The sequence below is a fragment of the Cornus florida genome, unplaced genomic scaffold (assembly GCF_030987335.1).
Source record: "Cornus florida cultivar Cherokee Brave unplaced genomic scaffold, ASM3098733v1 CherokeeBrave_3.0.0_Hap2_Chr05, whole genome shotgun sequence".
NCBI lineage: Eukaryota > Viridiplantae > Streptophyta > Magnoliopsida > Cornales > Cornaceae > Cornus > Cornus florida.
Genome location: NW_026775575.1, coordinates 69,171,897 through 69,185,418, shown reverse-complemented (window position 1 = coordinate 69,185,418; position 13,522 = coordinate 69,171,897). Strand labels below are relative to the sequence as shown.

General features: G+C 36.0%; 1 protein-coding gene across 7 annotated transcripts; it reads left to right on the top strand.

The window, feature by feature from the left end:
* Positions 1-4,026: 4,026 nt before the first annotated feature.
* Positions 4,027-13,522, top strand: LOC132306748 (pentatricopeptide repeat-containing protein At5g48730, chloroplastic). Of its 7 annotated transcripts, XR_009482090.1 has the most exons (6): positions 4,027-4,554; positions 5,781-6,187; positions 6,675-7,401; positions 7,993-8,123; positions 12,530-12,696; positions 13,033-13,522. XR_009482090.1 is itself a non-coding variant. In XM_059804298.1 (4 exons), the coding sequence occupies exons 1-3, from the start codon at positions 4,162-4,164 to the stop codon at positions 7,387-7,389; spliced, it is 1,515 nt and encodes a 504-aa protein (XP_059660281.1). In that variant the 5' UTR covers positions 4,027-4,161; the 3' UTR covers positions 7,390-7,401; positions 7,993-9,055. The 7 variants fall into 7 exon arrangements, 2 of the variants coding, with proteins under 2 accessions (XP_059660281.1, XP_059660280.1); XR_009482087.1 differs by lacking the exon at positions 12,530-12,696 and having other exon boundaries at positions 13,033-13,518; XR_009482089.1 differs by lacking the exon at positions 13,033-13,522 and having other exon boundaries at positions 12,530-12,977.

The following is a 13,522-nucleotide window of genomic DNA, read 5'->3' as shown; positions in this document are numbered from 1 at the left end:
CTACCCAATTTTAAGTGGCACTAAATCATTTTAAGTGTTGTTAAAAAAAAAAAATTAAGTGATAAACCACCACCGCCGTTGTAAATCCTATCCAATTTTAAGGGACTATTAATCCGTTTAATTACTAATACTATGTTATTAAACGTATTCACATTGCACTTGTGACGAATCTATTGTGAAAAAAATAAAATAAAAGTTAAAGTATGTTTTAAGAAATGCATTCAGGAAAGGCATTTTATTTTTTTTCCTTATGAATTTCTTCTAACAAAATTCTTTTCATGAAGACTTTTATCACTTTTGATTAGAGGTGCAACTCGAGGTTAGCAACGCGAATCCAGCCCAAGCCCAGCCTATTTTTTGGTGGATTTGGATAATCATTTTTACAATTGAACCTAAGTTGAAAAATCTCAACCCAAAACTTGATTAGGCTGGGCTTGGGTTGAGGTGCGAGCAACCCAAGCCGAACCCGAATCCAAAATTTTAACATTATTTTCATATATATTTTTATTTATAATATTTTTATTTTAAATGCATTATATATAACATTTAAATTATGATCGCCTTTTTTAAATATATATATATATATATATATATATATATATATATATATATTTTTAATAATTTATTTGTAATTTATTAAAAACCTGCAATAAGTTTTAATAAAATAATTGTGTTTAAGAGTAACTTCATCTCAAACTAACTCAAGAACAAATTAAGTTTTCAGTGTGGAGATTGTTCATATGGATAACCCAAATTTTTAACTTGAAATATCAGTCCGAGTTATAAACCCGAGTTTAAAAATATAAAACTGGGTTGGGCTTAGATTGAATAGTTAGGGTTGAAGGTCAGGTTAGAGTCGGGTTAGGGTCGAACATTTCATATATCGGGTTTGACTCAAGTTGTATCTCTAACTTGCCCGAGTTGCAACAATACTCTCTACTCTTGATATTAGTAAAGGGAATTACATTATCAACTTTTGATATTAAAAGATAAGAAAATATCATTAAACAATTGAATTGGTATGCCATCTACTTGGAACTGCATAGATGTAATAATATATTCATATTTGGGTAAATTACACTTATCATCCTTTGTGGTTAGGGTATATTACACTTACTGCCTTTGTAGTTAGGGTATATTATGGTTATTTTACTTTTTAACAAAAAAAAAAAACATATAACTTCAATGAATTTACATTTAAAATTCATGAAAAACTTTTCAATTAATAAAATTCATTAGTTGCAACTTTTAGCAATATGCCTACTAAACTTTTGAACTTTTGAAAGAAATAGAAACTTGTATAAAATCTTGAAATTCTGCAATCAATATATCGAAAGACTATACTCAAAATCCCATAATTTAAAAGATATTTAGTTGATAAACTATAATCAAAGGTTTTCGAGTCAATAACATTTACATCTTTAATTCTATTACATACCATTATAAATTCAATACAAGTGATCCAAATAAAACTATTGTCACATCGACTAGGCACCTAGAAAACACCAAGTATCAAATATTGCTAATACTTCCTTAACCATCTATCTGGAACAAACTTGGGAATAAAATATATAGGGATGAACTTATACAGCTCAGTAGATAATCTAACAGTGGCATAAATGGGGTTTGAAATTCATATGGGTATTTAAGTTCAGCAAATTATTTTTTTGTCAAATAAACATAACTTCACAAAACAATTTTAAACTCATATACTGAAAGTACCAAAACCATTGCATTTCTCATTTCAAAAACCGAATAAGGAACAACCCCAAACCACAACTCCTTCCCTTGTGAACCTCTCTCCATTTTCACTCAATAAATCATTTCTACGAACAGTTTGTGCACAACTGAGAGTGTTCCATACTATCAAGTCCCCTTCTAATCAGTATGGTACCAGCCATCCCTATCCATACAAAGGTCTTCCACAAGGGTTTTGGGACTTTCATTGTAGGGTAACTCGTACCCTACTTCAATCATTTCACCCATTTCGAATTCCAATGCAGCCACATAGCTGTTCTTAGCATTTAACATTTAACCCAAAATACATAGCCTATAGAAATATGTTTACCCCATTTCCCACAATATCAACCATGACTAGCAATCTGTATTAACAAGTTTATGCACTCTGAAACGGTTATGCATTATCAAAACAGGTAAAGAACTTCAGTTTATATCTTGCCAGTTGCCACCAAAAAAATCTTTTGAAATTAACCATAAAACTGGCTATTACAGTAGTTCAAAACAATTGGCTAACAATCAAACAGAAGATTTAGAGAAAAATCACCCAAACATGCAAAAGTTAGAGAATCCCTACCAAATTGAAGCTGAAAATGGTGAGATAATGACGATGATGGAGAAATTACAATCCATCCCCTTTTCTCTTCCTGTCTTTCTCTTCTTCTCTTTCTCTCCTTTTCCTCTAATTCTCAGCCAACTCTTCCTTTGTTTTTTCATTTCTTTTATTTTATCTCTTTCAGGAAGCATATGCAAAAGATGACTCACACCCCTAGTTACAACTCTCACATAGTAATGACACATGCCCCCAGTTGTAAAATTAACATTTAATCCTTCCAAACTTTCTGTTTTTCCACAACCCCAATCACACTATAAGTATAATCATGTAATTGGCCAAATAAAAGTGATTAACTCACTAAGCAAGATTAAAGTTACCCAAGGCAAAGTACAAAAAAACTCCCCTCGACTTACAACATTTTTCAGGAAATCTCCTTATCTATTTTTTTATCAAAGAACCTCCCTCAACTTGTAACTTTTTTTCTAATAAATCCTCCTTGTTTAATTTCTTTACCAAAGAACCCCCCTAAACTATCTCAAGGGTAAAGAGTTGATATTTGGACCAAAATGTCCTTTTATTTAAATCTTAATTTTCTCGAACTTCAAAAATTCATATCTCACAAACCGTACATTTAAAAATTGTAAATAATATATGCACGAAAAGCTTATGAAGTAAGGATTTCAGAAATATAAGATTTGTACAACAAACCTTCATAACCAGAGAGAAATATGCAATACAAAAATCTACTTCAATAATCTTATTTTATTTAAACTCGAGATATTTGTAAGAAAATTTTCAGAATTATTCATTTACATATGGAGCCGAATATATAAAAAAAAAAAAAAAAAAAAATTAGCCTCAACAGAGATCGATTTCATGAGATATCATACTTTGCGTCAAAGTATTTTAATTCTTTTAGAGACTCACCATTTAAAAAAAAAAAAAAATTTGAATATTCGATATCTATTGGGGCTAATTTTTTTTTTTTTATGTTATGCTCCATTTTGAAAATTTTCTTGCATATAACCTGAATATTTTATAAAAAATAAAATAAAATAAGATTATTGAAGTAGATTTTTAGATTGTCTATTTCTCTCTGGTTATAAAGTTTTGTTAAACAAATCTTATATTTATGGAATCCTTATTTTATAAGCTTTCCGTGCATATATTATTTGTAATATTTATATATACGGTTTGTGAAATATGAATTTATGAAGTTTGAAAAAATTAAGATTTAAATAAAATGGTATATTGGTCCAAATATCAACTCTTATATTCCCTTTAGATTGTTTGGAGGGGTTCTTTGGTAAAAAAAAAAAATTAGACAATGGAATTTATTGGAAAGAGTTACAAGCTGAGGGGGGTTATTTAGTAAAAAATTAGACGAGAGTTTACTAAAAAATGTTACAAGTCGAGGGAGTTTTATGCACTTTGCCTGGTTACTAATCATGATTAAAAGTCACTAAGCATGACTAGAAATCAATAAAAATAATTAATTATGATTAAAAGTCATTGAGCATGATTAAGAATTACTAAGCACAATTAAGAGTCAAGATGTGGAACAAAGGCAAAGTTAGAAACTCAGCACGATTAAAAGACCTAATAAAATCACAGGATATCGCGTCAAAATTCAAGTCTTCATAGGATCAAAACTGAGTTTGTTGAGTGTTTCTTGCATTGGAAAAAAACAAAAAAAATAAATAAATAAATTTGTCTTTCTTAAACTTGCCTGCCCTTCTCTGATTAGGCAAGACTTACTCTAGCTCACCAAGCGGTTACCTAATCCATACCAAACATATCAGAGAGTGAATGATACATATTTGCTGTTCCCAGTGTTCCCTCTCTGCGACCCCAAACTTAGAAACCCAATGGCTTCCTTCTCCAATCCCACCGGCCCATTCCCGCCGGTGATTAACCGGAGACCAGGAACTAAACCGGTGACTGTACGGAACAAACCCACATCCGAATTCAAACTAAAACCGCTTGTGGAACGAGCAATGGAGATGACTGTAAAGGAGAGTGGCCCAGGAAGAATTGACATGGCCAGGCTGAAGGAGAGAGAAGCTAGAGAGAGAAAGGAGGAAGTGAACAGAAAGGTAGCGTCGAAGAAAGCGATATCGATCATCTTAAGAAGGGAGGCCACGAAGGCCGTCATTGAGAAGAAGAGAGGCCCCAATAACTCCAAGAAGCTCTTGCCCAGAACTGTCCTCGAAGCTCTTCACGATCGAATCACGGCTTTGCGCTGGGAATCTGCTCTCATGGTAAAAAATAATCCTAATAAAGTTCAATTCTATCTTGTTGATGTGAATTTATTGTTGTCTTCTTGAATTTAATCATTTGAGCACTTTTTTCATCAGTCAAATTGTTGAGTGCTACAAGTTTGAATGTTAGTTTGAAGTATCGAGCTTGTTTCGTGGACATCATCTGAAACTTTTTTTTTTTTTTTTTGGTGTGTGGATAATTTAGCATTTCTGCTAATTTTTATACATGAATCCTTAATGTCATTCAATTGATCCTAAAGAGTTGAATAAATGCTTTGTTGATTTGTGTTTGGAGTGGGTTATTCTGTCATGTTTTGGGAACTTAATTTTAGTATGACAACCATTAGATGCTGTTATGAATATTAAATATGTCTTATATAAATATTATATGTATGGGCATGGTATCCTGTAAAAGTATATAACACCTTCCACAAAGCTCTTGTTTAGTTGTGGTGCTTTTCTTTTTTCCAGATGTTTGTTGGCTATAAGCTTTGTTAATGTTTGACAGCTTACAATGGCCATAATACACTTTAATCTCCTGTAATACGTAGAGCACGAAATATAAAATATACTCAGGCACAAGGTTTCTTTTTGATCCTTTGATTGATAGTGACAATAACTGACCAAGGGCGTGCCTTGGCGCAACGGTAAGGCTGCTCCATTGAGACTGGATATCACGTTTTTGAAACAAAGAAACAACCTCTCCGCGTGCAGAGGAGGAAAGGCTGTGTACATCTAACCCTCTCCGGAGTCCGCAATGGCGGGAACCTCATGCACTGGGTTTTCCCTTTAGTGACAATAATTGACCCTCTAACTGCATTCCTCCCTTTTGGTTTTGGATGTCCTGACAGCATGTTACTCTGATTATAACAGCTTTGGTAACACATAGAGATCCAAATGGGGTGCGTCAAAAATTGTTGCTTAAGTATTATTTTTGTGCTTTAATGTATGTATGTATGTATACATATGTTGTTTGTTCCTTTTCTTCTTCTCCTTCTACTTTGGGGATGCTTTATGTATATGTATGTGTTTTTATTATATGCAGTTTCTGGAATCTAGACTTTGGTTAATTATTAAATGTTTCCTGATTTTTTCTCGTTCACTTATGTATATTAGTAGTTGCAGTGTTTTTTTTGTCATTTTCTAATTCTAACATGTATTTCTAGAAATAGAATTGAATAAATTAGCTCATGTGCTATTTACATATTACATGTCTGTATATTCAGGTCTTTGAACTACTGCGTGAGCAGCTTTGGTATAGGCCCAGCCCTGGTATGTACATCAAGTTAATTGTCATGCTTGGAAAATGTAAGCAACCTGTGAAAGCCCATTCCCTGTTTCATGATATGATTGATGAAGGCTGTGTTGTGAACCATGAATCCTACACTGCCCTTTTATCTGCCTACAGTAGGAGTGGCCTTCTTGACAAAGCATTTTCACTCCTTGAGGAGATGAAGAACACTCCTGATTGCAAGCCTGATGTCTTCACATACTCAATTCTCATAAAATCATGCCTGCAGGTTTTTGCTTTCAACAAAGTGCAGACTCTGCTTTCTGACATGGCATTACAGGGGATCAAGCCCAACACGATTACATACAATACCCTCATCGATGCTTATGGAAAAGCAAGAAGGTATTGTGACAGCTTTCCTCTTCCTTACAATGTCTAATGCTCAATCTAATTATGGAAACAAGTGATTGAACCACTATTATAGAATCTTAAATTTTCTATTGTATTTTTCAAAAAATGTGGAAAACATGAGATGTTAGATCTAACCAAATCCTATTGTGGTAGATCCCATTTCATTAAAGTTGTTGAGGAAGATGGAACAAGAATCCAGGACCATCACTTCCACCATTGCTTCCTCTGCCATTTCTACGCATGCCACCCCCTCCACCAGTTCTGTGGCTGCCCCCACTCACCTTCCCATGCAGTCACATAACTTCTGTGACCTTTAGCAACAGCATTTTTTCTTAATATTTTATTCATTTGACCTAGTGTTAGAAAATAAATTGGAATAGCTCTCTGGTCCCTTAAAGTTTATCTAACTTTCTTGTAAGTGAAAGGAAGTTGTGATTATTAATTTATTACTGACTCGTTGTTTCCATTGCCCCAAAAGGTTTACGGAGATGGAAGCAACAATTGTGGAAATGCTCCGTGAGGGGGAATGCGAGCCTGATGTCTGGACCATGAACTCAACATTGAGAGCATTTGGCAGCAGCGGGCAGATAGAAACTATGGAGAAATGTTATGAGAAGTTTCAGTGTGCTGGAATTCAACCTAACATCAAGACCTTCAACATACTCATTGACTCCTATGGGAAAACAGGGAACTATGAGAAAATGAGTGCTGTGATGGAATACATGCAGAAATACCACTTCTCATGGACAATCGTAACTTACAATATAGTAATAGATGCATTTGGAAGAGCTGGAGATCTGAAACAGGTGGAATTTTTGTTCAGGCTGATGCAGTCAGAGAGGATAAAACCAAACTGTGTTACACTTTGTTCGCTTGTAAGGGCATATGGGCAAGCTGGGAAAGTTGAAAAAATTGGAGGTGTCTTGCGGTTTATTGAGAACTCAGATGTGACACTTGATATTGTATTTTTTAACTGCCTTGTGGATGCTTATGGGATGATGGGATGTTTTGCGGAGATGAAAGGGGTGCTTGAGATGATGGAGAGGAAAGGATGTAAGCCTGATAAGGTTACATATAGAACCATGGTTAAAGCGTATTCTCTGAGTGGAATGACTAGCTGCATAAAGGAGCTCCGGGATGTACTTGCCTCGATTGAGGGGACTACATTGGAGATTGAAAACAACTTCAAATGAGAACTTTCACAGGTTGCATAACATCCCTTCAATCTAATGTATATTCTCACTATTTTTTCCCAGTAATTCTTAACTTTGTATGTGAACTATGTGAAAACTTAATGAAAAATTGAAAGAGGGAACTAGCACTGCCGTTTATTGATTTTTTATTTGACCATGTAACATATTTATATTGATGTTTTAGTCTGAAAGCTATGACCTTGTGTCTCCCTTTCTCAATTCTCATTCCATTTATATTTTCCCTAATTTTCGTAAGATTTAGATTTCTGCTACTTTTAAAGGGACTGTAGATTTTGTAAGCCTGGAGATTGATGGCTGGCAAACATTTTTTGTAAGCAAGAAATGTGACCCATCTCTCCTCGCTCGATTTTCAATATTCATGTCTTGTAAGAAAATAAGTTAGACCTGCTTCCAAACATCAAACTATCTTTAGTGGGAATTCAGAAATGAAAAATGTTGACTATGTATGAAAAGTGAAAGAATTATCTATGCAGGTATGCTTGACCATTGTGCTCAACCTCTTATTGACCTCTCCTGAACATTGGTAGTTAGATTAACAGTCATATCCTGCTATTATATATCATGTTTGAACGTTATTTGCAGGATACTTAACAACAACTTTACATTGGTGATATTGAAAGAGATGACCCCAAAGCTGTCATCACAAAGAGGCAAATTCCATTGACTACATGATCAGAAGATCAAGTTTCTATTAATGGAAATTTAGTATCAAGGTTAGTGCAATTATATTTTCTGGTTTCTGCTTAATTTTACTTAATTTGTTGAATAGAATGGAGTGTTCCTTGAAATTTACTAGGACTTTGACAATTTTCCTTCAATATAAATGCAAATTTTTTTTTGTAACAAAAAAATACTATAAATATGTCCATAGCCAGCAGGGAATAAGAAAATATAATTTTAAAGGGGCAAACTACCTGATGTGGCCCAAGTGGTAGATGGATCATGGATCAAGAGCTACTAATGATTTAAAAAAAAAAAAAAAACTGTTTGTAACTGTATAGTAATGTGTTATAATCATATTTAATGAATGATATGGGCTAGCCCACCTCATGAGGCTCCTGCCATTGTGAGGTCTGGGGAGGGTACACAGCAAGGCTATTTCCCGTTTCAAACCTGTGACCTCCAAGGCACAATGGAGCAACCTTAGCGTTGTATGGCCCGCCCTTATTTAATTAATGTTTTAATCTTGAATTTAATTAATAATGTAAGGGGGTTATTCTGATCTTTTTGTGGCAAAAAGAAGAATGTTAGGATTTGAATTACACTAACAGCTTTAATAATGTAAGAGAGAAAGCTTACACCCTAATTGGGAAAGAGAGAAAGCTTAGACCCTAATTGGGAAGGCCTAGTTGCAAACATGGCTCTTGATCTGGTGCCATTTTTTCTGTTCCCTCTCTTTTGCATGAGCTTAACCTTGTGGTACTGCTCCATTTTTCTACTTTGTTATCACCGTAGAGAAACTTAGTATCCATATCCTCACTTTTAAGTATTTTCACCCTTCATATTACATTTGCCAAAACTATATGTTGTTTTCTCTCTTGCTTTTCAGATTGCCATATCTTCCAGCTAGCCTCTTTTTATTTATTTCGTATCTCGTCTAGTCATCTTCTTTACTCTCTTGTCGTAAACATGTAATTTATAAATTGCCATATCATACCAGCAATGGTTAGAAGAATAGAGGGAACGCCTATCTTGCTGGAACTGATTGTTTGGACAAAATATATGGTCAGGAAAAGAGTGTATCGATGCTGTAGTGAAGGAATGGGTGGCCATATCCTGTTTATCGCAACATCCATATTCCATGTGTTTGCACCATAATTATCGACCACTTTCCAGTGGAAGACTGCCGCAGCCAATTCCAGTGAAGATTGATGTGCAGACGAGGATGCAATTAGAAAGCGACACGTGGCTTCATCTGAGGAAGCCATAAAAGTAACCGCGTAGAGACAAGTGGCAGGTTTCTAGGATGGCGGTTATGGTTGGATGTTGTATTTGACGAGTGGGGCACGTGGCAGCCAAGGGAGTAAGCAGTTACCTGCATATGGAAGGTCGTGAGTTTCGTGACTTTTTAGTGAGACATGTGGCACAAACTGAGCATGGTTGTTGAGAGTGCTCCTGAAAGCAAGGAAACATCGGACACGTGGCAAAATTCCAGCGGAAGAGCAGTTATTCCAGTGGCACGTGGACGATCATGTTGGAAGGTCGTGCGAAAAAGGTAGCAGAAACATCAAAACGTGGGTCAAACGTGGAGTACAAGATGAGCAAAATTTGGAAACATGGGACACGTGGAGGATTTTCAACGGAAGAGCAGTTATTCTAGGGCAAGTGGAAGGTCTTGCAGAAAATATTAGAAACATGGGAGAACGTGGTCTCAAATATGCAAAAAACAAGCTGAGAAGAACAAAGGCAACGTGGGTCACTTGGCAAAATCCGGTTGTTTCACGTGGAATGTGTCAATTGCCAATGGAACCGTCGGCAAAAACTGTCATCCAAGAACTCTATAAATAGGACACTTTGATGACTTGGCAAAATCCGGTTGTTTCACGTGGAATGTGTCAATTGCCAATGGAACCGTCGGCAAAAACTGTCATCCAAGAACTCTATAAATAGGACACTTTGATGTAACTTGCAAACCCTGTTCAACACACAACTCAACATCATTTCAGTTATCTTTCAATTCAAGTCCTGCACTTTCATTTATCCTCTACATTCCTGCAATGTATTTCCATTATGTCAATTAATACAAGTTTCATTTCAAGTCCTTCACTTCAATTCCTTACATTCCAGCACATTACATTTCATGTCCTGTATTGCAATTCCTTTTCAATTCCAGTAATAAGAAAATCTCCAAAGTCCTTTTTACCAAAGGAACCTCGAGGGTGGTCATTACAGACCCTCATTCAATCACCTGAAGAACCTTGAGGGTGGTCATTGCAGACCCTCATTCAATCGCCTGATCCTTCTAAGTTTCATATGGAATATAGTTTGGATTACTCTCACTTGGAACTTTCAGAGTTCCTGGCACGCCCGCGGTTCCACAGGAACTGAGATTTTTTGTGGCCAAACACCATGACTGAAGAAACGGAAAACAAAAAGGTCGCAGCCCCTCTGAACCAAGTTATTGCCAAACTTCTGTGCACTGTTTTATAGTATGACGCAGTTACAAGCTATGGTCTATTTTTTACATATATCTGATCCTCTAGGAGTTTTCTCCCTAGTTGTGGAGCCATTTTCCATCTTAGATGCCGCAGTCATTAGCAGAGGAAGAGTTCTGAGTGACTGCTTTGTTGTACCGACCCTGACGTAGTCTTGTAGATGCACTTGCACAAGGAGCTGATATGTTTAACTTCCTATGTTGAGTAGCAACAACTTGAGCTTCTGCCAAAGGTAAATCTGGTCAAATCCATCCCTGCAATCAAAAGTGTTCCAGCAAATTAAGTTATTAACTAGGCAGAGAAGCTGAGAAACATTTCTGGACTGGTAATAGCTCTAGAGGCAAAATAAAGCGTTCAAAAAAGAGCAGAAATCCTGCACAGCCCATGAACTAAACCATTCCCATAGATGAACGTGGCTGTGAAACTAAGAAATCTATTTGGAGTGATACATTCTTGGACAGCAACATAGAACATTCAAAAACAAAAAATAGGCGCGCCCACAAGCGGAAGGAGTATTTGAATGCGTGTTGTTTTGATGTCCATCTGAGACTGGTCCTGCAAATCAATTTGACTAGAGTCCTAAATGATTATTTAGTTCCCTCTTTTAGAAGGGACATTTTGCGCTTCTGAATATGGTTACCCTGGTCCTTGTCTGGCCACCCTTCGCACTGGAACAGGTATTTCAGAGTAAACCTGCTGAGGAGCTGGAAGCATATTTGGATTTTTTTATTTAAAAAAGAAGAAGAAGAAGATCCAGAATCCCCTCAGTGGAAGATGAGTTCCAACACATGGCCCCACGGTTTTGAGCTGAAAACTGTCTTGAATAATAACTCTACCGAGGATCTGAAAGTATTTTCAGGTTGATACAGAGAAACTTGATGACCATTAAGAATATTTCAGAGTTCATAGCACCCACCTGTTGATAGAGTTCCTACGTGCTTCTTTGAGAAAAATTCGTTCATAGGGAATGAAGCAATGAATTGCAAAGTTGAACCCGGGTATTAGAGTCTTTAGTTGCAGGAAAAATAACGTATGCCTCGTCCAATTGTCCGGCCAAAATATCAGCAACAAAATCATTCTGGATATGGCTAGCCATTGGTGGCACAGCAGAAGTATTTTGAAGTTTAGGGGCACTATAAGAAGAGATGTATTTGACCAAAGATTTCTCTTTTAAGCTGCAACATGCCTATCGACCATTTCCAAATCTTCAAGCAGCCAGTAATATAATTTTTAAATTGCCTTGAACTATCAATGTGGGTTGTTTCTTGGTAGTTATATATCAAATGTCTTCTATAGAACTACTAGTTGTATTTCTGCATTGTGTTGCAGTTTCTTTTCTCTAGAAGTTCTGGCATGTACACTGTGTGTGCTCTTATATGATAATATCTTCAGTTATTTTTCAATTGAGCTACTTATTTTACCCTGGAAGATGTTTGAGTGTTGAGTACAGAGTTCATGTGCCGGTGAATAGAAAGAGAAAATTTGATTCCAGTAAAATGATAACTAGGGGAAGGCAGACCAATGTAGCTGCATCCACGAAAAAAAGGGGGAAGAATATGCACAACCACCACCAAGCGTTTTCCCAATTATTTAGGGCCACCTACATGAATCCCATATTTCCATTCCGCTCTATTCAAGGTCATAGCCTCCGTAAATTCACATGCTATCATATCTTTTTTCACTAACTCTACCCATGTTAAGTTTTGTCTTCCTCTTTTCCCTAGTATTACCCTCAATGTGGACTATGTCACTTTTCCTAACTGGCGTTAGGGGGTTCTCTTTTAGGTGAAGGAAGTATGCAATGGGGAGATGTTTTGGCTTATATAATTTCTATTCAGGAAAAAGAAAATGTAATTTCCATTACTGATGGACAAATATTTTTATCCACCGATCTATTTAATGTCGGGGGGAATTCAAAATAAAAAGGCAAAAACTGTATTTTAAATTGAACTGTTTGGTTGCAGAGATGCTGAGGGAAAATAAAGTTGGTGTCTTTGACAAAGATTACAGGTCCCTTGGCAGCTAAACAGAGCACGAGACGAAAGAGTGAAAAGAGACATTTCAATCTCCTCAGCAATTAAAAGGAACAAGAAGAGACAAAGAAAGGCAGAAAGATCCAGAATTCTTATAGGTTTCCAATTTGAAAACCTTTCTCAAGAACCAAACAAACCATTTCATTGAAAGAGAGTAGGAACTTCATATGTTTACATGCTTTTCATGAAGTGCTAAAAGAGTTACTCCAGTCCTCAACAAGTAAAACTATACAACAAACAATGCAATGTTAGTGAAAATGTGGTATAATTGAAGGATAATAAAGACTTGAAATCGGTATTCCAATGGTATAAACTCTCCTTCTTTAAAGGGGAGGTGAGGGGTTCGAGCCTCGTAGTGGGTAATTTGTAAACGTGTGTATGAGTTCTTACCTAATTACCACTTACTGCAAATCTGTTTTCATGATACAATGCAGGAAACCTCTCCAGAGTTACTCCGAAGAGACGTTGATCTGCCACCAAGTCCCTCCTAACTCCTCCAACAACCCTTCTAACTCCACCATGATCAGCCATTTCTTGTCGTCCTAATGTTGCTCAGATACAAGAAGCTTCTCTGTTTGGCTATGTGAAACAGAAAATTATAATTTGAGAAACAAATATTAGAAGAGGCAAGGAGTAGAAATTGGGACCAAAGATGACTGCAATCAAAGTGCAAGAAGTTCAAGAAATCTACTCGCTAAGAGTTTGCGGCCTATTGGTATCTCATCTATTTCTCAAAGTGGATGGTGAGGGTTCAAGTCCCCATAAGGCAAATGAATGCTTGAGTTTCGCGAGTTTATTGCGCTCAACTGGGCAGTAACAATATATAGAAAAAACTAGGTAAGATTACCTGCAAATGAACAGAATCAACAAGAACATGTAAGAAAAATAATAATAAAATCATCTTTTTTGATAAAGGAACGTAGT